General features: G+C 37.9%; 3 protein-coding genes across 15 annotated transcripts in view; all 3 read left to right on the top strand.

The window, feature by feature from the left end:
* The window catches only part of LOC134819337 (transcription factor TFIIIB component B'' homolog), an 86,360-nt gene extending 68,770 nt beyond the window's left edge, over positions 1-17,590 (top strand). Inside the window, exons 2-8 of the mRNA XM_063829255.1 lie at positions 9,929-10,088; positions 10,660-10,700; positions 10,863-11,062; positions 11,470-11,648; positions 11,819-11,877; positions 16,245-16,333; positions 16,450-17,590. Coding sequence (XP_063685325.1) covers positions 9,950-10,088; positions 10,660-10,700; positions 10,863-11,062; positions 11,470-11,648; positions 11,819-11,877; positions 16,245-16,333; positions 16,450-17,272 — 1,530 coding nt within the window. The 5' untranslated portion in view covers positions 9,929-9,949 and the 3' untranslated portion in view covers positions 17,273-17,590. The remainder of the gene's footprint in view (positions 1-9,928; positions 10,089-10,659; positions 10,701-10,862; positions 11,063-11,469; positions 11,649-11,818; positions 11,878-16,244; positions 16,334-16,449) is intronic.
* Positions 1-24,519, top strand: part of LOC134819336 (uncharacterized) — a 116,254-nt gene that overhangs the window by 74,224 nt on the left and 17,511 nt on the right. For 8 of the 13 annotated variants that reach the window (XM_063829252.1, XM_063829250.1, XM_063829246.1 and 5 more), the window contains exons 1-8: positions 17,791-17,917; positions 18,023-18,129; positions 18,321-18,468; positions 18,617-18,901; positions 19,068-19,170; positions 19,411-19,581; positions 19,736-19,905; positions 21,978-22,068. In XM_063829252.1, the coding sequence (XP_063685322.1) occupies positions 17,819-17,917; positions 18,023-18,129; positions 18,321-18,468; positions 18,617-18,901; positions 19,068-19,170; positions 19,411-19,581; positions 19,736-19,905; positions 21,978-22,068 (1,174 nt within the window). In that variant the 5' untranslated portion in view covers positions 17,791-17,818. Of the gene's footprint in view, positions 1-17,786; positions 17,918-18,022; positions 18,130-18,320; positions 18,469-18,616; positions 18,902-19,067; positions 19,171-19,410; positions 19,582-19,735; positions 19,906-21,977; positions 22,069-24,519 lie in introns of those variants that run through there. The other 5 variants (XM_063829253.1, XM_063829247.1, XM_063829245.1 and 2 more) reach the window with 3 other exon arrangements.
* On the top strand, positions 8,086-9,195 carry LOC134820177 (arsenite methyltransferase-like). Its single transcript, XM_063830399.1, has one exon. The coding sequence runs from the start codon at positions 8,086-8,088 to the stop codon at positions 9,193-9,195; it is 1,110 nt and encodes a 369-aa protein (XP_063686469.1).

Below are 24,519 nucleotides of genomic sequence, written 5' to 3'. Positions count from 1 at the left end.
CTTCGATTCTTCTTTTCCATAGCGGAGTTTTCCGCTTCTCTGCATTCTTATTTGCAGGTTTTTCACCAAGTCTTTCGCTGACTAAATGTGCTCCTGCAAGCAATAGAGTGTTGGTTTCAGTGATTGAAGAAGTAGGAATCTCTGCTATACATGAGTTGATGAGAGATGTTTCCTCCATAAGCTTCTTTCTGTTCACATGTCTCAGGGGCTTGGTTTCTATCACTGAAGGGTGATTATTATTATTATTATTGTTTGGAAAAAATGTCTCTTGAAAAAATTGTCTGATTTTGGAGTGTAGTGTCTGGAAGTATGTGGAGAGTCATATGTCATAGACACTAGACAGCTTTATCTTCAACAGAAAAGTTCGCCTATTATATTCAGCAACTATACTGCCGTTCCCTGAGAGAAGGCAGTAAGTCCATTTTTCGAAATCTTGAGATATTGGTACCAAAATTTTCAGGAGAAGATTCTCTACAACTTAAGCTATGAATCGCGTTATAAAAATCCTGTTTTAGCTGTCACGAAAGGCAGTAAGTCACACAAAACTTGACAATTTAGCACGTTATCCCAAAACCTTCCCTGAGAAAAGGCAGTAAGTCCATTTGTACAGCCTTCTCTGAGGGAACTTTTTCCGTGAGAGAACTTTTTCCCTGAGAAAAGGCAGTTAGTCCAGATTTATTTGCAGTTTTTATAGTTTTTGGCCTATAACTTCCACAGTTTTAGTTATATCGAAATAATTTTTATGTGGTCGTAATCAGCTCAGCAAGCAAACAATTTTGGTACTAATAATTCAAAATTTAAAGAAATATTATTTTCAAAATTTTTGAACCTGAACACAAGGGTCCCCTCTTGTGTGAATTATTGAAACATTTTTTGAAAAATTTGATGCTTTAAATATTGTATGTTCAAATTTTTTTCCCAAATTAATGTGTCTGACCAAGCTGAATACGATGCTGTAAAAATCATTCCAAAATATTCGATATTTAAGAAGCTATAGGCATTTTGAGCGAGAAATTATCCATTTTTCGTCAATATTACACACTTGCAATGCACAGGAGGCCCACATAATTATATTACACTAGGATATGATCAAAAATAAAGAAATTTTGTATTTTTTGTGTTGACTTTATCTGAAGAAAAATGGACTTACTGCCTTTCTAGGGAGGAATCGGTTGAAATCGATCCTGATAAAAAGCAGTAAGTCCGCAATTCCCTCAGAAAAGGCAGTAAGTCCAATGCGGATGGGAAAATAGTTCAGTTATTCTGGAGAAAAATGGTTTTTATAGATTAGTGTTGGTGAATTTATGCTTTTAAGCATGTTTAGGACATATGACAATAATTTATTTACACATAGAGGTCAAAATTTACCCCGTTTATACCAATAAAATTACCTAAAAAACGACAAACACGTTCGTCCAATTTTCTCAAAATGACATCGATGTGACTTACTGCCTTTTCTCAGGGAACGGCAGTATACTGGCTACATTCGAGCATGTAGGGAATTGAGTCTACCATAAAGTTCGGCATAGTCTCCAATTCTCTTTACGTGACCTTGCACAGGATTTTACTCTCAACCCAGGCAAAGGGGTTTTCAAGTTTGCAGATTGTGTGAAAACTGGCCACGGGCCTAAATATTACATATCAATCAATTACAATTCATTAACATTACCAATATTAAAAACTGTCCAAAATATCAAAGAAAGTATTCTCTAGCCATAGGGCTCAATATTTAAATCTAAATCTTCAATATTGTCTGATTTATATGTAACATTTGTAAAGTATGTGAACAGTTTGTTCGATCACATGTTTTAGAATTTTTAGAGGACCTCATTCAGAAACACCAACGGAAACAAGGTTTTTTGCTTGTCGCATCTTTTAGTTACATTAGACACTATTTTTGATTTAATAGATTAAGGTGCCCCTGTTGACTTATTTCATTTTGACTTCAGTAAAGCTATAGATTTTGTTCCCCATTATTGATTAACAAGTTGACGGATGTTACTCGTCTAAATTTCTTCGAAGTAGCGCGCGCCGCTTTCTTCTCGAAATGTTGGCCCGATGGCAAGTGCTACGGAGTAGCGCGCGCCGGGCCAGATCATTAACAATGGTCAAATTAACAAGCTGGAGAATTTGGCGATAACTGGACGTGTTTTAAATGAAATCACAGACTTTGCTTCTGATAAAACTAGCAACTACAAAAGTTTGTATGGAAGGAGAGACTTCAAATGGAAATATGCCTGGTCTGATGTTCCCCAAGGATCAGTGCTAGGATCACTATTACTTGACGGATGTTACTCGTCTAAATTTCTTCGAAGTAGCGCGCGCCGCTTTCTTCTCGAAATGTTAGCACTGGCCCGATGGCTAAGAAGTAGCGCGCGCCGGATCATTAACAATGGTCAACATTATTACTTGTGTTATATATTAATGATTTATATATTAATGATTTACCGTCGTTGACGGTGAGCATGCGCAGTGTTTGTTGTGCAGTAGCGTCGGAGAAGAATAAAATTGATTTGTTAATCGAATATTATTAATTATATTTTATGACGATGAATTATGAATTTCGATTGTCTCAATTACAATGTAATTGTATAATTAAATGGTCAAGCCGTGATTATTAAAAGGAAAAGAATTATGATTTATAGTTGTATGTAATTGGTAATATGTATTTAGTATTAAAAGATTCAGTAAGTTATCTTTTCATGTACGCTGTACACTAAGCACTGTAGTTGGTGAATGCAAACCAAACTTTTTCGATCAGCCACTCATTGCGGAACCAGTGTTGCACTAGGTAAAAATGGTGTGTATTTTGTACATTTGTGAGTGTAAATTAATTTAACGGGTGATACTCGTAAAATATTTGTTCCAAAGAGTCTAACTCGGCGCGCGTCCTGGTAGGTTATAAAGCTACAAAAATTAATTTATCACAAGTTATTTTATTATGATAAATATAAAACCACTTATGTGAAATGGTTATTTTGACTTTAAATTTTTTTTTGTCATACGTTGTGAGCATTTGGTGAGCAAAGACTAGGTGTGGACTTTTACAAAAAAGAACACTCTAAGCCCTTGTTTAAGAATCAGAAATTGTTAACTTTTCACAACCTGTATAAGTACACTTGTCTCTTAGAACTATTCAAAATTAATAAGTTAGAGGAACCATATTATCACTGTACTCATCATTTAACAGGTCACCACGACGAGAGGATTATTTCATCACATCACAACCATCCTCACAATTCATCTACCAATCATCCTACATGTGGAACAGCTGTCGACAAATATCAAGTAAGATAAGTTTTAATACTCCGACAAACGGGTTTAAGAATACATTGAAAATTGCTTTACAAGAATTGCAATTCAAGCATGATACACTTGATTGGTGTGAGCTTAATTTTGCCACAAATGAGCTCAAGTTTTGATTAATGTGAGTTACTAAAATAACCACTTATCTTTCCTCACACATGCAACCACTGCACTCCAACAAAACACATTATTTACCACAGTCCACACACCATACTCCACAGATGATATATATATATATATATATATATATATACACACAAACACACTAGTACCGAACAATTGCACTGTAAAACACGCTCACGATACACTCAAAATTGGAAATATTCAACGGCACGTATATGAAACTTAGCGACTTACACTCAGTGTACACCCAGTGTTAACCAGTATTACACACTAGTAAATTCTACGTAATGCGCGAAAACAATAATTCTGTAGCAATAACTTCAAGCAATTGCTTAGAAACGTCCATTAGCTTGATAAAACTGAGAACAGTTTTAAATTGAACTGACGATATATTATGATCTAATAGTAAATTTTACAAAGCTGGCTTTGGATTTAGGTAAGATTATAATTTATTTCAAAAAAACCACGGATAGTTTTAAATTTATTTCTATTTGTCGTATAATCATTATTAATCAACTATATACAGCAAACACAAGATAATAGAAATTAAATCATAAAATCGAGTGGCCGAGTAGTCTCGACTCACCCTTAACTTCTCCAAAGACGTCTATCATGAGCTTTGTACACTAAATCGTTGAAATTACTTAAACTAAATCTTTTATTTACAATCATAATAATTTGTTTTGTCATAATGTCTTTTAATAATAAATCAAATAAATTTGAACGAGGTCTGCCCCTCCTTCCTTTGTAGTCAAAACATCCTAAACATGCAAATCTGAAAGATAAGAAGGCGGGAGTGTCATCACCGCTTCTGAGAACGTGCCCAAGCATCTTCCATCGTGCTTTCTTGATCCTTTCAGTAAGGGGACTGACATTACATCTCTTATATAAGTTCTCGTTACTGATAACCGTAGGCCAATAGGTGTTGATTATCTGTCTCAGATGCTTCCTTTGAAGAACGTCGACAGATGCCATTACGGTTTCAGGAGCAGCCCAGCTGCTACAGTTATACAACAACACTGAAGTGACAAGAGCTTCGTACAGCTTCAGCTTTCTACTCTCACTGATCTGAACAGAACTATTCAACCAGACTTTCTTGTAGGTGTAGAAGGCAACATTGGCTTTGTTGCGTCTGTTGACAATATCTCTTTCTGAACAGAGCTTTGATCCTAATAGCACTGACTCTCGCCACTCTTCATCTCCTCTAATTTTATTGCCATGGGCATCTAAAGCATCTGTATCTGCCAAATACACTCTTGTAAACACCGTCTTTGATTCGTTAACAAAGAGACTCCAATCCTTTAGTATATCACTGGCAATCTCTAGTATCTTCACCAGGCTCTGACCATCTTCACTCAGAAGCTCAGCATCGTCAGCATAGGCGGACTCTAACGGGAGGCCTCTATCAGAGACTGGGGGGTTCGGTCTAGGAATCGTGACACTGATCACGGCTCTGATGTGATTCAGGGCACCGGCAAGGGTCAATGTAAACACTTTACCTGCCAGACTGTCTCCCTGGTAAGCGCCAATATTAATCACAAATTCACCAGACTCGGATCTGTTGACCGTCACCTTGAGCTTTGTATTTGAGAGGAGGTACTGAACTAGGCGAATGTCGTCTCTAGAGCATCCTGCATCAATGAGGAGGTTGATGATGGTCTGTCTGCGGATAGTATTAAACGCAGCGGTCATGTCAATGTTGATTTTACTATACTCAAACTCGCGCCTGGTAACCACTGATGTCAACATTCTCTGAGACCATACCAGGTCAGCACAACTGCGACCCTGCTTGTATGCCGCCTGCCAAGGTCCAGTGTACATATCAACGTGGTAATTGATTCTGTTCAAGGCTACGAGGGATAGGACTTTTCTAGTTCCATTTAGCAATGTGAGGGGCCGGATAGACTTTATCGGACCTCAGGGGTTTTCCTGGCTTCTGAAGGGGTGTCAGGATACCTTCTCCAATAGCTGGGATGTATGTGTTGGTCTCAAAGGAGAGATTATAGATCCTAGCTAACTCACAGTGGAGGGGATATCCAGCAGCTTTCATTAGCTCATTAGGTATACCGTCAGCCGTCAGGGCCACACGCTCTACCGGATTTCAGCTTCATAACAGCGCGGCCAACTTCTTCAGGTGTTATGGGACAGAGGAGGCTTCCAGGAGGGTCTATGAATGCTGGGAGGTGGGGTTCATCTTTGTCATTGAACTCATTATTAAAGTATTCTTTAATAGCTTCTGCTTTTAATGAGTCAGAACCTAAGGTGTTCCCGTCTGCATCGTGGACAGTCACTCCGTCTTTCTTCATCCTACACTGGGCCAAAGTTCTATTCGCTTCAAACATGCTTCTGCAGCTGTCGGTGTTGTTGATGACATCTACTAGGGCGTTAGCAGTGGCCTCATTGATGGATTTCAACCTCTTTTTGATGGTACGTTTGAGATGGTTGATTCTTTTTCTGAGGTCACTCCTGTCGCTTATCCCTGTGAGACTACATTCTTGCTGAAGGGACTTTCTCTCTGCTGAAAGTTTAACGACAGTTGGATCGTCGCTGTACTGATGAGGCTTCCCCGGGGGCACTTTACCAACCACCTGGACGGCACATTTACTCAATATATAAACGTATAATCATAAACAATTTAATCCTGTTTTCAAGAATGCGCGGCTTTGGCGGCCAATTATTGACTTATACATTAAATTGAATTTTAAATAGAAATGTGAATATATTAAAATTTAAAACTTTCAAAACGGAGGCTTATAAATATTGTTATATTATGATTGTAAAATAAAGGATGAAATTTTTAATTTGTTTCACTAATTTGTTTCACTAATTTTGTTACATGTTGTAAGTATTTTAGTTTGTGAAGCGTTTACTCCTCCCCCTCAGCAAGACAGTTAGATTGTAGATTAATTCTTAATGATAATAATTGTCAAATGACGTTATATATTATATAACAGTTATAAATGTTCAATAGTTGTAGAGCGATTTCAAGAGTAGTGGTCCACAGGGGTCCAAAAAAGCCGTACTGTAGGCACTTGGGTCCTTATCCTTGTCACTAATCTCAATTGGATTCGGTTTACACATGAAAACATGAACATTTAGACGTACACATTGACACGATATTTATTAGAAAGCAAAAAGTATACAATAATACGTGCGTGCGCGGCTTGAGCATGTATTCTTATTTGAAATTAATGCAATTTAATAACCGCTATTAATTGATTTGCATAGTGTTGAAAGTGTCTTACCTTATACTTGGATAATGACAAATGACCTCTACCGAAATCCTCTGTTTATACTATCGATTGAATTATTTGTATCTCTGAAGAATTAATATTTTAGGTATTCCTAGCCAGTTCCTTACAGCCGTAGACTGGAAATTCTCAATTTGACAACGCTGGCAGAGCGGCGAATACATGGTGACCTTATTGAAGTTTTTAAGGTTATTAATGGTTTGATCGATTACGGCTCAGATTTGTTCAAAGTGAGCAGATCTGGTCTTAATCTTGTATCATCCAACAGATGTTGTTAGAGTATGGCAAAGATTAGGAATCTCCAAAGTTCATTTCTTCCAGAGACAGTTATTCCTTACTGGAACAAACTCCCTCCAGATGTTAAGAACTCTGTGACTGTTTTAAGTTTTAAGACTAAATTAGAAGGGTTTAAGAAATATATGATTTCTAAGGATATTTCTAATGATTCACATTTTTGGAATGTTTCATACGAAGTGTTAGGGAGAATTGAAGGACCTAGCTATGTTAGTAATAAAGAGAAGCATAATGATTATCTTTATTTCCACCCTTTTGTGGCAAAAAAGCGATTTGTAAATCTTTATTCCACTGGAAAGTATGAATAGGGTTATCTTTTGGGGATGCTTTTTGAATTTATTTGAAATTTTTTTAATAAAGTTGTAGTTAATAATTTATTAATTTTGGTGGTAAGATATTTACATTTTTCCATATAGTGATTTGATACTTTGTAGACATGTGTGATGATGTTATGTCATAATTTTTACTTTACTTTACTTTACAGCGGCGGCTATTGAGGTCGTCCAGGCGTCCGTGGACACCCATCTGGTGGCTGATGCTTAAAAATAGAAATAGTGATTAGTTATAGTTTTCGGAAATATCTTATCGCAATATAAAGCTCTTTATTCACTCAAACGTTCGAATGAAAGCGCACAAATGATCTTTGTGAAATTTTGTGTTGTTGGTCGTCCAATCCTACGTTTGGACAACTAAGCCATGCAGTTTTAACACATAGTTAATTGTAAACAGTACAAAGCACATCAAGCGCATCCCACTACAGGTAATCTATATGATTTGCTTGTCCAGGTCACCTTGCAATTTGAACTATCGACTGTTATGATACTGCGCGGCTGAGATCGTACACGCGTGGTGTCTTGTTTCACCCATATCATAAGTTTTTGTTTTTGTTTGCTGTCGCCTGTGAAGTGTGACACATTACATACATGAGGCCCTGTGTGTAATGCAATTGGTAGTTTGGAGAGAGCTTGGGCCGGCCCCAAGTCCCCCCACCCCCTCCCCTCCCCAGTCCGTCGATTGGAAACCCAACAAAACTGCCAGCCACCTCCCACGAGCCGCCTCTGAGTTACTATCAGATTTCCATCAATGTAATAGTTAGCTATTTTCAGTTAGAATGGCTGACTCTATTTTGGAGAATGTTAAAGAATATTATGGAACAGTCCTGAAATCAAGAGATGATCTTAAAAGCCAAGTTTGCTACAAGAAAGACTTAATTGATAACAAATATGTTTGCAAAGCTATCTCTGAGGTGCACTCTGATGTGTCTGCTAAATATTACGGATGTGGACTTTGCATACCACCAAGAGTGAATGGAGCAAACATTCTAGATCTGGGCTCTGGTAGTGGTCGTGATTGTTTTGCTGTATCAAAACTAGCTGGAATTGATGGAAAAGTTGTTGGAATCGATATGATTGGAGATCAAGTTGATGTTGCTAACACCTACATACAGTATCACCAGGAAAAGTTTGGGTTTGACAAACCCAATGTCAAATTTGTAGAAGGATACGTTGAAGATCTTCAGAGCGCTGGATTAGAAAAAGATTATTTCGACATCATCATCTCCAATTGTGTTGTAAACTTGTGCCCAGACAAGGAAGCTGTCTTATCTGCAGCATTCAGTGTGCTGAAGCCAGGAGGTGAACTATATTTTTCTGACATGTATACAGACACTCATCAATCAGACATTGTGAAAGGGAATAAGACTTTGTGGGGAGAAGGGTTTGCTGGGTCCTTACACTGGAAACAGCTTCATGAAATAGCCAACAAAATCGGTTACTCAACACCTTGTCTAGTGTCTTGCTCTCCTATTAAAATTGTTCGAGAAGATTTCAAGCAAATGCTAGGGGATGCCAAATATTGTTCTGCCACATATCGCCTATTTAAACCTCTGACACCCCTGCCTAGAGCTGATGATCCAACATGTCAGGGTGGGGTTGGTTTGGTAACATACAAAGGTGAAATTTTACATCACGAAGATTTGTTCAATTTTGACCACGTGCTGACCCTGCTCAAAGGAGTGGAAACTTCTGTTCCAATCGAAAAAATCAATATATTGCTGTCCTCTAGATATGCAGAGGAGTTTGAGTTTAACGTTGATAATAATGATGTCAGCAGTGATAGCTGTAATGGATGGAATTGTCTGGAAAACCCCTTTGATGTTATAAAGAAAAAAGTAGAGAGTGGACAACAGGTCAAATGTTGCCAAAAGACCAAAGGTTGTTAGGTTGTTGATGAGAATATTCAAAACTTTGAATGCTTAGCATTTATGTACTTCCAGACTATATTTATAGTTTAAAGGTAATTCATATTTAGAGATGAGTGTCTGTGATGTGCTCTGTAATATGTTTAATGTGATACTTTATTACAGAAATATTGATTTCAGGAAATAATGATTCTTGATTAGTTTCTGTGTACCTTTCTGTGTACCTTTACATAGCTTTTTTATTGAAAATATTTCTTTTATTATAACAATTTATAAAGATATGTAGCTTTATCGGTATTCTGTATGTACTGTGTACTTTGGTTTATAAGTTTGTATTTTATACCAGAATTTGTAATATTTCTAATTACATTCAGCAACTTCTTTATCTAATTGCAGACTTACTTAATTGGTATGATGGAGTTAAGTGACTGAAACATGATCAGTGTATGATACAGGAAGCAAAACTAACTCCTAATTAAATCTTTGTTAATAGGAAGGCACATTCGTGTGCTGTGAATTAGTTTTGTTTACCAGTAACAGCTTCTAAGACAAAGAAATCGTTGTAAAGTCCATTTAATGTGATTTTGACTTTCTCTTCAGACAAAGTTATTATTCCGTTAAGCATCGTCAATCGGGAACATGCACCATCGTTTTTTTAAATTTATCCTTTTTGATCATTGCTGAAATCATCTATTATGGCGAAGTAACTGTATGATAGTCCATTCTAAATTTTGACTTAAAATCCAATTCATAGCAAGAACCTACTGAAGGAAAGATGCCTTTGTTGAAGGGCAAGTTCCGACCAGCAACCAAAGTTGCAAGATCTCGGACAAATTCTACTTCTGAAGACCGAGAAAGATCCAGATCAAATTCCTTCTCGGAATTTGAATCTCAAAAGAGGTTGCCATTCAATAGTAAGTAATGATTGTATTGAATATTGATCTAGTTATAAAATGATGCTTGCTCAATGAGTGTGAGATAGTTTACGTTCCTAAAAAGTAAAATTAAATGGTGATGATATGAAGTAAATAGAGTTATTAGAGGTGTTATTGGTGGAAGCTTATTTCAAGATAACTAAAACCTGAGCTGTTTGATGCTTGTGTATTATAAGTTTGACTCTCTTAGCCATGTTAACAATGCAATGTTTGAGAAAGTTTATTAATATCATAATTCTACCTTAGTTAAAATAGGCTGTAAAATCGATTGTTATTGATCAGTTACAATCATAGATTACCTACGATATATACTCATTTAGAATTCTCATTAATGTCTTTCAAATTACAGACGAAGTTGCCTGTTCTACTGCCTGGATCATCAGAGTACTTTTGTACTTGAAATTTTATTTTCAAAATTGAAACAAGACCATAGAATATTTGATTTTCTGAGCTACTTTTAAAAAATATAAAATAATCATTTGATTTTATTAAAAAATTTAAAAGCAGTAATTTGACCCCTGTATATCTAATTATACAATTATTCCTCTAGACATCAGAACGACCGGTAACACTACTCTACTTCCCTCACAGGTGAGGACTGAGGTCACTCACCTTCACCAATTATAATCATAATTATCTTCCCAGTCTACGTCTCATGGTTAAGTAACACTTCATATCAGCTCAAGTGCTAATTTGTAATGAATTTCCAATGCCAATCACTTGCTATCCACAATAACTAAACTTATATTTCAGTTCTCTGCGTTTAAAATCCCCGCCTCCCCCATCATAGTAGGACTTGTCTCACCCTCCAAACAGATCCCCACCTCACCTGGGTTATACCACGCTTCACCCCGTAAAACTCCCACAACTCCCTTCTCTCCCCGCCGTCCTCTCTCTCCTCACTACATCCCTACCTTTACTGATGTGGAGATATCACCTAAAAAGCATGAGCTGTGAGTTGTACTATAGAGCTGTTATTGTGATAGCTTGACGTTGATTGCGTTGAATCCGGTTGAATGTTGATAACCAAAGGTGACCAGTCTTTTATACAATGAGACACTTTTAATACCGTTTCTGTTAAATTTACGTATCGCTGAGTATCTTGTAACCTTTGTATCTGCTGCACACGTCATCGTGATCAGGCCTTCTATGGAATAACAGATGCTGTTCACATAATTTAAGTGTTATCGAATGTGGTATTAACTGAGGTATTAACCTCATGATAGGGAGAACCAGTGAGGACCCCCAAGTATTATTATGGTATAACAACAGTAAATAATAGCCACAAACAAGCAATGAGGTATACACGGAAATAAGACCGGTCGTAAACAACTCCACAATAACACTACATTATCAACAGTGACGAACAGGTGTTGTTCAAAGAACCAGACCAAACAAGCGAAGAAGAAATAATACCAGAAGCGAAGAAAGAGGAGGCAAGAGAAGAGATTCCCACTCCAGACAGATTGGAAACTATCTCTACAACTAATGATAAGGATAGCTCCGGGTCCGAATACAATGATAGTGATGCTCAGTCAGGTTATCTTAGACTTGCAAAGTTTTTTACCGGGGCCAGACTTATGAGAGAGTATTAATTGTGGCCTCCTTGCAGAGTGCAGGTTTTTTTTTTTCATATCGTATTTGAAATTTCTAATGTTTTATTAAGAATTAACTTGAGAATAGAACGTTGAAATTTCCATGTATTTCAGTTGCAAGTTATCAAGGTTCGGACAGTGGATACGGTTCCCAGAGTAAACAACGGAAAGTGGTAAGTTATACCAATTATTCTAAAGTTCTAACAACATATACTACTACTACTACAATGTCTATTCTAGTAACATATAGAATATAGTATATACTATTATATTAGTCTGATATGAGCTTACAGTAACGAGAGAAGTTTCTCATTTTTTATGATTACTAAGTGACAGTCGGAAGAAGGTTCTAGACCATTGTACAGGATCCATAATCGGTTGTTTGATTCTGACTATTTTACGGAATTTTGCCGTTCGGTGCAAATTGTTCTAGTTTTCACATGCCTATCTAAAATGAAGCAGTAGCACGAATTGATTAAATGCAGCTGTGTTTCTCTCATTTCGCCAGATTTTCTCGTAATTTAGCCACACACTGCGTTATTGATGTATTAAGTGGTGGTGATTTCATTGTTCCTACCTACTTGAAATGAGTGCGTCGCGTGGCATGGTGCTCTGATCTCCCCATGCACAGAGGGGTCACTGGACACCTCACTAAAGATGACAGTCAACCGAAGAATTATTTGTGCTATAGCTAGTTTTTTGTAAAATTTTGCAATATGTTAGCAATTAGCGCACGACAGTTTATTTTGCGCGCAATTGTGAAATGAGTAGGCCACGCTATTTATGCATGTCCTCGTGTTCCACAAGAAATCGCCTCAATCCTGTGAACATCGACAATTAATTAGTACAGTCAGTTATGCACGAAAGCTGTAGAATATCTGCACGGTTTGAGAGAGTTTTTTCCTGAAGGACAGGCCTTCATTAAGGTATAAATAACTCAATTTCACTCGGAGACAACTTTTTTAGCTTGGGCATAATCCTACAGGACGCTTTGAAGTTGAGTCACCGAATCGCGACTGACCCGCACTTAAAATGTGCCTAACTCGGCTTCTAATTGACCAATTGAAATGAGTGAACACGTCAAAATGACCGGAATGATCACATTAATAGGGGCGAATCAAGGTTTTAAGGTCCCAAACCCTTTAGTTTTTGAGTTATAAGACAAAAACAGTGTAGCGAAGCCAAAAAATCAGGACTTTGAAACTTCACCTATCGAGGGTTTCAGAAGATCATCAACCCCACCAAAATGACCGGAATGAGCACATTAGTGTAGGCGAATGAAGGTTTCAAGGTCCTAAACCCTTTATTTTTTGAGTTATACACTAAAAACTCTGCCGCGAAATCACAAAATTTGCCGCGATAAGTATCTTTAAGAATAATAATTAAGTCTGTAACATAACACATTATTTGTAGTTTGACCTTATCAGGATTGAAAATAACGACTCTAAACATTTAATAAACAGGTAGAATTTGATGTATTGTCATAAGCCAGCACAGAATAAAAACATATACAATTATGTATACATCTATATAATGTTAATATATAACCTCCTTGGCCTTGTGTTGATACAGATCAAAATATGTTGTTAGGATGGTCTTGAAAAAAAAGTCGTTAGAATGATCTTTAACAGGATCAAGCCTGCTTTGGAAGAGATCCTAATAATCGATCAGAATAGATTCAGGGAGAATAAATCAACTACCAGCCATATTCTTTGACTAAGGAGGGTATTTGAGTATTTGAGGGTGCAGGTGATAAGGATCTGACAGCGGTAATATAGTCTTTGCTATGGAAGAGATCCTAAGAATCGATCAGAATGGATTCAGGGAGAGTAGATCAATCACCATGACCAGCCATATTCTTTGTCTAAGGAGGGTATTTCGATCTCACAGCGGTAATATGGTCTTTGTTGGTTTAAAGAAGGCATTTGACAGCGTCCACCTTGAACTCCTTATGAAGATTCTTGTGGCATGTGGCAATCCCAAGAGGATTTTGAGCCTGATACAGAGGATGTATGCTCGTGTAATAACAGAGGATGGTCTGACTGAAACATTCCTTATTATGGTTAGGAGTTGCCCTGGGCAGTCAGAAATAATAATTTACCCTACAACGTAGAAGAAGCTGACACCATCCGGCTGTAAATTCTAAAGGTCACTGATGCAGACATTAAAGATTGTCACTATATCTGACACTTTTGGCTGCAAGTGAGAAGACTGTCCAGAAAAATTAAAGGACTTTGAAAACCTGTTTAGTAGAATGAAGAGGTCTGAGAAAGACTTTGAAGTTAAAAAATCTAAAGCATGGACGGCATGCCACCATATGAAAATCAAATGGAGATCCGGTATGCATAGAGATCTCTCTTCCTGACTACAGTCGAGTTCATCCTTTTACTCTGTATAGTGTATAATGTATATGGCTCTGAAACATAGACTCGTAAAGCGTATAGATGGATGTTATACGATAATAATGAGGATGGCACTTAACATAGACTGCAACTGGTCAGAGCGGCAGACTAGCGAAGTGTATGAACACTCCATTAGAGCATCTGATAAGATAGCTGAGCAGAGAATGAGGCTGACATCTTGCCAAAAATATAAAGGATTGGCAGGATTTCGATTAGTTTTGTTCATTTATTTTCGATATCTCTGGCATATGGTCTTCTTCATTAAAATTGACTGTACCTTCTATACCACTTGCCTCACGAGTTCTGTTCTTAATGCTGCAGAGTGCAGATAGGTGTCAGAAACGATATCCAGCCTCCTTGCTCGTTAAAAGAAAGCTTTTCTTCCTGGCGGCTGAGTAGTAAGTACGTGCTCTGCTAAATCAATGGTTTATTCCGTAGTCTTGATGACTGCAGTTTATTTCTCAAAACAACAGAAACATCAACGACTTGGCTATCAGCTTTTGACAATACTCAATGAGGCCGAGGCACTTGGGTTGAGTCAGGAGCATCGACTTTCAAAAGAAGAGTCTTATCATTGTGGTAAGAACCTCCTTCTCTGTCGACCAAACATTTTGGAATGTTCGTGAATTTATGAAAGAAGAACTGTCTCGCTTCACTTCTAACGTCACATGCTGGTGACTGGTCTGATTTAAGTTAGTTATGCTAGGCTATTCTTTATATCCAATGATGACCTCAACGCAGCTTCTTACCACTTTCTCATGATCATAAGATTGTTCCTTTTAAGGCTTTTTTAGTCTGAATGACCTCTTTTGATCCAAGAATAAAGTCTTGGTATTTTTCTCTCCCAGCATGAGCAGAAACAGTCTAGTGAGTCACAATCACTTCACTACGTATTTAATACCTTTCAATAGGAATTGGGTTAAAAGTTAATAGGGCAAACTGATGTCTTGTCAGTAAATGAAGTTTGTTTTCGGATTTTCACCTAGTAATTTGGGAGAGTTTCCTTTATCAAAAAGCAGCCTATCATTGCACGTTATGAGGAGTGCATACCGGAATGGTTAAATGATCAGAATTTTGTTATTACACACAATCCTGTGAGAAGGGTAAACCATAAATTTGATTTGAAAGCCTGATATAGTCGAAGAAATCTTATCATAATAGTTATCATAATTGTTTAAAAAAATTTACAATAATGTTTCCATCATTTAGTAGACTTAGTTTCAGGATATATATGATAACAATGTTTGATCTGTATCACATACAAGGTTAATATATATGTATACGGTTTTCAATGAAGACGATTACCGCTGTCAGATCCTTGACAGTGGTTGATTTACTCTCCCTGAATCCATTCTGATCGATTATTAGGATCTCTTCCATAGCAGGCTTGATCCTGTTAAAGATCATTCTAACAACGTTTTTTCAAGATCATCTTAACAACATATTTTGATCTGTATCGATACAAGGAGGTTATATATTAACAGACTTAATTATTATCCTTAAAGATACTTATCACGGCAAATTTTGTGATTTCGCGTCAGAGTTTTAAGTGTATAACTCAAAAAATAAAGGGTTTAGGCCCTTGAAACCTTCATTCGCCTACACTAATATGCTCATTCCGGTCATTTTGGTGGGGTTGATGATCTTCTAAAACCCTCGATAAATAAAGTTTCAAAATCCTGATTTTTTGGCTTCGCTACACTGTTTTTGTCTTATAACTCAAAAACCAAAGGGTTTGGGACCTTAAAACCTTGATTCGCCCCTATTAATGTGATCATTCCGGTCATTTTGACGTGTTCACTCATTTCAATTGGTCAATTAGAAGCCGAGTTAGGCACATTTTAAGTGCGGGTCAGTCGCGATTCGGTGACTCAACTTCAAAGCGTCCTGTAGGATTATGCCCAAGCTAAAAAAGTTGTCTCCGAGTGAAATTGAGTTATTTATACCTTAATGAAGGCCTGTGCTTCAGGAAAAAACTCTATCAAACCGTGCAGATAAATGTGCATAACTGACTGTACTAAATAGACGTTAACATCGCCAATTAATAGACGCTAATGTCGGGCCAGTCTGTGTCATATCACCTCTAAGAAGCTGGATGCGAAAATCACTGCCTTGGGGACTAAATTTTCTTCTTTCAGCATCCAGTACACATCGATAAATCAGTTATGACAATTTCTGATATTATCAAACTACGAACCCCCAAAGATCCAGATAATCCGCTCACCAAGTAAGTTCTTTCTGTTATTCTCCACCTGCGTTCGGAACCCCTTTTTATATCGATCTCAACGGCCTCGAGAGTCCACACGCTTTTAATGAACCGTAATTTTCAATGAATATTTTCAGAGTATGGAAAGAAATTCAAGAAAAAGAGAAGCGAGATAAAGAAATGAACATAGCTAAAGAACAAACACGGAAAGACCGAATCCAGCAACTTATTGAAGAAGCGAAAGCCAACGGAGAAAACCTCACTGAAAACGACATAGATGAGGAGGAGTTGCCCCCGATCGAGGTTCAAGTTGACGCAGTAACTGGTAAGATCGTAGTTAACGAAACAAGTCTGGAAGTTAAGATGAAGTCTGAAACTGGAGAAATCCAGGAAACGGTGGAGGAAGATGACGCCGAGATATCGTACGGTAAATACGAGGATCATAAAGTCTCCATCAATTCATATTCCAGAAGAAAACAACGTAAATCTGTTCAGTGGACCGAGAAGGAGAATAGCAGGTTTTATTTAGCTTTGAGAAAAGTTGGAACTGACTTTGATCTGATGGAAAAGATAATGCCAGAGTACACTCGAGATCAGTTGAAACGAAAATTCAAACGCGAAGAAAAGACCAGACTCGCTAAGATTGACATGGCACTGAGTTACTCTATGAGATTAGACGACGAGTTATTGGAAAAAGAAGAGCCTTTGCCCCCCAAACCAAAACCAAAGCCTGTTAAACGAGTTTCCAAGAAAGAAACTCTTGCTACTAAAATGGCACGTTTGAACGATTTAAAGAGAAAATCGCAAAGCCGAAAAGCCAGTGTTTTATCCGATTCTGACGATGATTATTCCCCTGACAGTAAAAAGAAGCCTGCACGTAAAAGGCAATCACGGCCGTTAGTTATTGAAGATATGATTTTGGTCCGAGATGAAAGTTTGGACCGAAAACTCGTATTGTAGCATCTGTACAAACATAGTACACAAGTTATTTAGGTCTCTAACTTATTACCTTTTCATTTATACTATTTGTTATACCACTTTTTATTTTTAAGTTATTCAGTATTATATTTGACAGCTTTAACTTGGGGTGAAACCTACGAGGTGTTTTGATATTTGAGGTGTTTAAATTTAACAGGTGCTTTGACTGTTGATCTAAGAAACTTTTGATTTTAGAGCTGTTTTAAATTATAATATGAGCTGTTTTAATCAACAAGGTGTTTTGATTTGAGAGGATTTTTGATGTCATTGATTCATAGATATTTTAAACGCTATTGTGGATATCTTACCTGTACCCCGAGGGTCAGATCCTTATTTGTGTCATATAGAATTGCATTCACAAACATATCCCACAACGATTTGGTAGTTGGCAATATGTTTAATTTTCTTCTTGTGTTACACTGAAAGTTATGTAGTAGGATACATAATTGAAGACGTTAGTGGGAATGTTAATTGTTAACGCTTTAATATCATCTAGAAAAAGCATGTACCTATAAAGTCCAGTGCCGTATGGCGAACAGTAAAGTAAAGACTAATGCTTTGAAGAGGATAATACAAGCGCCTGGTGGCTCTCTTGGTGATGAGGAACTTTTCAGGCTCGTTAAAAAAGTACGTTTGTCGTTTAATCTTGGCGAAGAATAATGTGCTCAGCTAATCCATGTCTTTCAAATACATGAAATTATTTGACTTAATGGTTACAATTTAATTTTCCAGCAAGATCGGTCGGCGGAGTCGCTAGTATTGAAAAAGTTTATTCAAGCTGTGTCTGAAATTCCTCTCGTAGACTATGATCAAACCAATAAAACGTTTACATTTTCCAGGTTTGAGCTATAATAGCAATCGTATCATTCTTTTCTAAGACAATCATCAATATTGCAATTGTGGAATTCAGTTTTAAATAAAAGTTTGAACCTGCAGTAAGTATTTACTGACCCTTAGCTTAGTTGAACCGTTTTGTAGATCTAGTTTTAAGACTTCATTCCCTTTCTGATTATTTTCTCCACCTTTCCAGACATGCACACAAAGCCAGATCATACTTCCTTTTCATGGCTTACTTATTTGGCGCACCCATAGCCTCGAGATGGCCGGATTTCAAAAAGTTTACATCTAAGATGACTGAAACCAACTCAGCTCACTTCGTCAGCTCATACTGCCTCCAGGTACAACCCCTTCCTTGGAATTACTGATATTTCCTGTAAGTCCTATTGAATTTATCTTTGGATGCAAGTGTACTCCTTACTTAAACTCCTTAATATAGCTTACTGCTAAGTCTAATGATGTGCCTCACAAATATTCAACTAATTTCAGACAATAATCCATGAAAAGATAAACTCCTACAACATCCAAATGCACGCACTTCTCGACTTTGTTATAAAGAAAGGCAAAGGAAAGGAGATAATATACGACCGTATTATAAATCAAGTTCTAGTAGACTACTTCCCTTCTGTAAACATTAGCTGGTTGTGGTTGTATAACGAGATAGTGAAGGAGCCGAGACCCAAGAATTTGGTACAGAGCACGCTGACCTTAGACAAAGCGCAGAGTCAGTTGATAAAGATTGTTAAGAAGGTGGCAAAAGATTGTGAGATCGAGGTATTTGTTGATCACTGAGAATTAGCTTATTTTGGAAAAAAAATATGTTTTTCTAAACATGTAACTGTCCAGTTTAGTCAATCGAAAGTTAGACAGCTTGCTATAGCTGGTTTAAGAGTTGAGAACCTCAATATAATGCACATAATAGTTTTCTAACGAGCTTTAGGATACATCCTCCAAGGTGCAGCGCCTCCGTGTGAACAGTGGCTCCAACTCCACTACCCCCCTAAACTGGGCTGATGTTGCCTCCGCAAAAGGTTCAACATCAGGTAACTTACTTGGGGACCCTAGTTGTGGAACGCCTGCAAGTAGACTTTACTTTTTATTTCGTTATTTACGTTCACGTCACGTAATATGAAGACTTCGAATAATTGTTATAATTAAAAGTTTTTTTGTCATAAGATATACGAAAATAACAATCAGAAGTTTCAAAAATATTCGCCAACTATGGCTCGATTATTAGAACAAAACAGGCCACATTCCCGCGAGACAAACTCTCTATACATCAGGTGAAGTGAAGGTAGATCCGGTGGTAACCGAGATCATTCCTCTGAGCTCAGAGTACTTCAACGTTATGAACGGATCAGAGGGTCGTACTCTAAAGCACATCGAGGAAGTGAGCGGCGCTAAAATCTCACTTGGCAAAATGAAGAACGGCCTCACTGGATTCACGTCTACTGGTGAGAAATTTATCATTTTAAGTAGTTGTAGATTTGTTATTATAGATTGAATTCAAAACACGCAGCCTAAGGAATGTGCACATAATAGATATATAGAACTTTGTTTATATTATACGATTTTCTGTGTTCAGACTCTAAAAAAGCTCGCTACCAGGTACTAAGACGCAGAATGATCTCGCAATCAAGGAAGTATTAAAACTCGTTGACGAGAATAACGAAGAGAAGAACGAAGCTCGAAAGAGGGACGTAAAGCAGAACTGTCAGGAAGTTGTCGAGATTGTCACGTACAGCACTGACATTCTCGAGAAATACGTCACCAAAAAGGTTTGTCATAGACATCTGGGTGCAAAGAAAGTTCGTACATATTTTGGCAGCTTCCTTTTATCCTCATTTTCAAAAGTCAGTATACAACTGTTGGGGCTTATTTCAGTGTCTGAGTATCCTATTTGGGGCTTATTTCAGTGTCCGAGTACTCTATTGGGGGCTTATTTCAGTGTCTGAGTACTCTATTGGGGGCTTATTTCAGTGTCTGAGTACTCTATTTGGGGCTTATTTCAGTGTCTGAGTACTCTATTTGGGGCTTATTTCAGTGTCTGAGTACTCTATTGGGGCTTATTTCAGTGTCTGAGTACTCTATTGGGGGCTTATTTCAGTGTCTGAGTACTCTATTGGGGGCTTATTTCAGTGTCTGAGTACTCTATTGGGGGCTTATTTCAGTGTCTGAGTACCCTATTTTTTTAATCAATAAACTTTTAAATTGTTACAAAAATGTACATCATTTTATCAGAAATAAAATTAAAATTCGCCGGAAAACCCATAAAAATGCCTTGACACATGACCAAGTGGAAACAAAATAAGGGACACCAAAACACCAGATGACCAGTAAACTGGCTATAGTAATTACATAGGTGCAACTATGAGTTGAACCATTGCTGTGACTAAGGCAAGCTAAGCATGATTGTTATGACTAGAAAGGTGGTCATAGCTTAAAATATAAATATCATATAAAAATACCATATTTATTAAGAATAAATATCTACCTTAACTAAGCCTTAATTACTTACTTTCGTACCTGACTATCTAATTGACAACACTAAACAGAAAACACGCATAAAATTACACACAATAACCCTTTATCAGTACAGATCTTGGCATAACTGGTTATTATATTACTAGGTGGAGGTGATGTTATTGAGACTTTGGGCGGCCAAAAACTCTTGTTCTGAAAGTTGTCCTCTGTACTTGTTTCACTGACCCACGCTTTTTAGCATTTATACATTTCGGCCCATTTTATATGTTTGTTCGAATTGCTGTACATTTGTATACTTGCTATTTTGTAAAAGTTTCAAATCAAATCATCAGTTAAAAATTCCTTCTACAGTCTACACACAAATATCTAAAATAAACATAGAGTCTATTATGAGAGTTTATCATTATGGACTTGATCTTGAGCAACCCAGACTTTGATATTTCTGATAAAATAACGCTCTCCTTTATTTCATTCACAAGTTTTTTCCGTGCTATTCGTTATTTTTCAGACCGGTATGGTGACAAGAAAGTTTTTTAAACATGAAATTGTATACGTTAGACCGTACTGTCCAATTTAAATCTGTTTCGCATAATATTTTCAAATCATATTCCACATATAATGACCTATCACAATATGTTTTAAAAAAATTGTATTTTTAAATATGCAACCTGTCAAAACCAATGGTGCCCCCCCCCCCCCCCCAATGGTGCCCCCTTCGGAATTCAACTCACAATACGAGAGTCCTCCTATGGTGTGAAAGGAGGCCAGGATTTGAGCACACTTAACTCTAACATCGCTACTTGTTGACCATTTGCCTCCACTAAGGTAAGTTTTTAAGGAGTGGAGGCCGAAAGTCAACTTGGGATGTAGGGCCGAATGGGACACAATTTCCAGGCCCCTTACATGAGCCATATTGGTTTTGGCAGATACCAATACCATAGTAAAACAATATGATGTGAAGTGAATATCACAATAATATGTTAAAATGGAGTTTCTAGCATGTTCGCAAACACGAGTATGAGCAATCTAATGTTGGTTGGGTGTGGCTTCTAAAAATCGAATTTTCAAATTTTAGCGAGGGACTCCTCGAATGAGAAGTTCCAGTATTCCAGTATACAATCTGCAAAGTTACAGGTCTCAAATATGAAGCATGTCTACGTTATAAGACCCAACGTATGTATACTGACCCCCCCCCCTGTGTATTACATTTTCTCCTTTTTATCTCTTATTTAAAAAATAAGGCTTTTTAGTTCGCGTTTATAGGGTAAGTATTATGATTTGGTATGTAGTTCCAGTTTCTGGGTTATATGTATTGAAATTATTAGGAGTCTAAAAACACGTATCTGATTGGTTAAACAACTCCCAGGAATCATTGACGATGCTAGGGAGTTTTACTGAGAGATACCCTGGTCTGATCCTCAAAGTGGAACCCAACAAACAACGAGTTGTTGTCAAAGGTAAATTCAACCTATCAACTTGCAAAAATATTCATTATTATTATGTTATTATACTGAATTTGGCATAGTTAAATCAAAATCATTATATGCATGACTATTGTGTCTGGTCTCCAAGATTTTAAGGTTGTACACGATATCTGAGTTAAGAGGGCCAATAAACAAGTTTATTTTCGCGGGATTGGCAGTCACTGCGCGTTAGGAACGACATGTTCGATAGGACCCAGTCTGTTATCACAAATGGCATGGCCGCATGTGCGCGCTTCATGTAATTATACTTACTGGTTTTAAGATATTTCATCTGGAGTAAACTCCAATACTCCTGAAAAAAGGTAAAATATTCCAATTTCCTCGACCATGCCTCGTTGCATTCCGGAAAATCAGGCTGTGTATCAGTAGCGTAGTTGAAATCCAGGACTTCCACTCCGTTGCAAAGGATCCTGAGATGGGTGTAGGAGAGCTTGACTTTCCAAACTTTTACCTCCTCATCCGGAACACTGTTCAGGAACTGGCTATTGAAATTATCAGGCATACATTCAGTTATGACGTAGCTCCACTTGTTTGTGTCCGGGTCCGATAGCTTTATCCCAAGTCTCGTTTTTGTAGAGGATTCTCCAGTGAAGTTGAAGATGTGTACGATGCGTCCAGTATCATTGTGACCGGCAGTTTTGAATTCAAGGGTTTGGTGTAGCTCCATCGGGTACTTCGTGTAGTCCTTCTGTGGAATATTGATCCACCCTGAAATGAATAAAGTATAGGAACCTGATTTACTTGTTCGAGTATATACTATATACTATAGCATACAGTAGAAATTGTGCGCGTGTGAGAAATTTTACACCCCAATACTCTATGGAGGGATTTGAGAAGGGACTACCTTTTTCCAAGTACTATACCTACGGAGGACGGAGGTGGAGTTTGGGGTGCTAATGGATCAATGAGATTGGAGATCTACTAACCTCGCTCAAGGGCAGGGAGGGCACCACAATATCCTATAAGCAGGAATAGGCTGATAAGTAGAATCTTCATTGGTTTGACAGTGTCCAGTATCGTTGACATTTCGTTTCCTTCTCTAGATAATGAAACAAATTATAGAAAATAATTTCAACTTAAAACCGGAACCGGGTTTTGGAAAATTGAGATTAATTTTTACGTGACTCTCTTCACATTCGGTTGAGCCAGAGAGGCTTGACGAATGAACAAGCACAATGCTGGTAGAAGAGGGAATAAGTTGCGAAGTATTAGTTATATAAAGTTCAGGATCAAGTCAGGGGTGCAGGTGTAGGAAGCAAGGGGGGGGGGGGGGGGGGGGGGGGGGGGGGGGGGGGGGGTCGAAAAAATATTTTCGGCTAATAATGAACAGGGTAGCATGAAATGTGGAGAAACGTGGTTTTCAGAAAAACTAAAAATTTTCGGTCCGAGTCATTCTCGATACGTACCTCCCGTATCGAGAGCTCCCGATTCCGAGCTTTTGTTGCGAAGGAGAGGCCTGCCTTCCGAGATCGCATTACCAGGGGGAAGCCTTGAGTCCAAAATTGTGTATCGAGGGGTAAGTGCGGACTTCTATAATCGAAGGATATGACTCGGACCGAAAATTTTCTAAGTCAACATTTTTTCAAAGTTTTTCTGGAAAGTAATTTTGTTCACGATTCATGATACCCTGATCATTATGACTTATGAGCCAAAATATTTGTTCGATTTTCGAAGTCCGAACCTACCCTTTGATATAATACGATTTTTGGACTCGAGGGTTCCCTCTTGTAATGCGATCCCGGTAGGCAGGCCTCCCCTTTGCAATGTGAGCTCGGAAGCGGGAGCCCTGCCTTCAGAGGTACGTATCGAGAATGACCGAACATTTTCTAAGTAAAAAGTTTTTCTGGAAACGACTTTTTTTCATGTTTCATGCTGTCATGATCATTATGAGCCGAAAATATTGTGTCCAAATCTTGTGCAACAAATTCTCATAATGTTCGTCCTTTAATGTCCTTTAATGTCCGCTAATGTCCCAAAAACACGTCCGTTTGTCTCATAGACTACAAAAAGGATAGGACATAGACGGACATATGCGGACATGTCACCCACCCCCCCCCCCCCCCCCCCCCCCCCCCCCCCCCCCCCCCAAATGTACAAATTGCCTTAGAAGTAACGCCCAAGATCCAGCAGCAAGCTCTCATAAGTTCGTGGCGTCGATACGTAACCGAGGATTTAATGTCCAAAGTTCGTAATGGCATAATAGCCTTTGTTTCAATCCTTGACCTAAGGGGAGTTAGCAACGGGTTTGCTTACCATAATATAGCAGGGACCCTCTGCTCATAAATAAAGCATAAATGGTAGCCGTTATGACTCTCTGTGTTGCACAAAATCTCACATGAACGGGTCTTGAAGATTCGCTGTCAGATAACAAGCGACTGTGGAGGCGTGGAATTTACTGGTCACTGAGAGTACTGACTGGATGCC

The sequence above is a fragment of the Bolinopsis microptera genome, chromosome 8 (assembly GCF_026151205.1).
Source record: "Bolinopsis microptera isolate Bmic1 chromosome 8, MBARI_Bmic_1.0, whole genome shotgun sequence".
Lineage (NCBI taxonomy): Eukaryota > Metazoa > Ctenophora > Tentaculata > Lobata > Bolinopsidae > Bolinopsis > Bolinopsis microptera.
Note: the sequence above shows the minus strand (reverse complement) of the source record. Positions and strands in the feature narration are given on the sequence as shown.

Coding starts and splice junctions, on each gene's coding strand:
- LOC134820177 (XM_063830399.1), top strand. CDS start 8,086: ATGGCTGACTCTATTTTGGAGAATGTTAAAGAATATTATGGAACAGTC.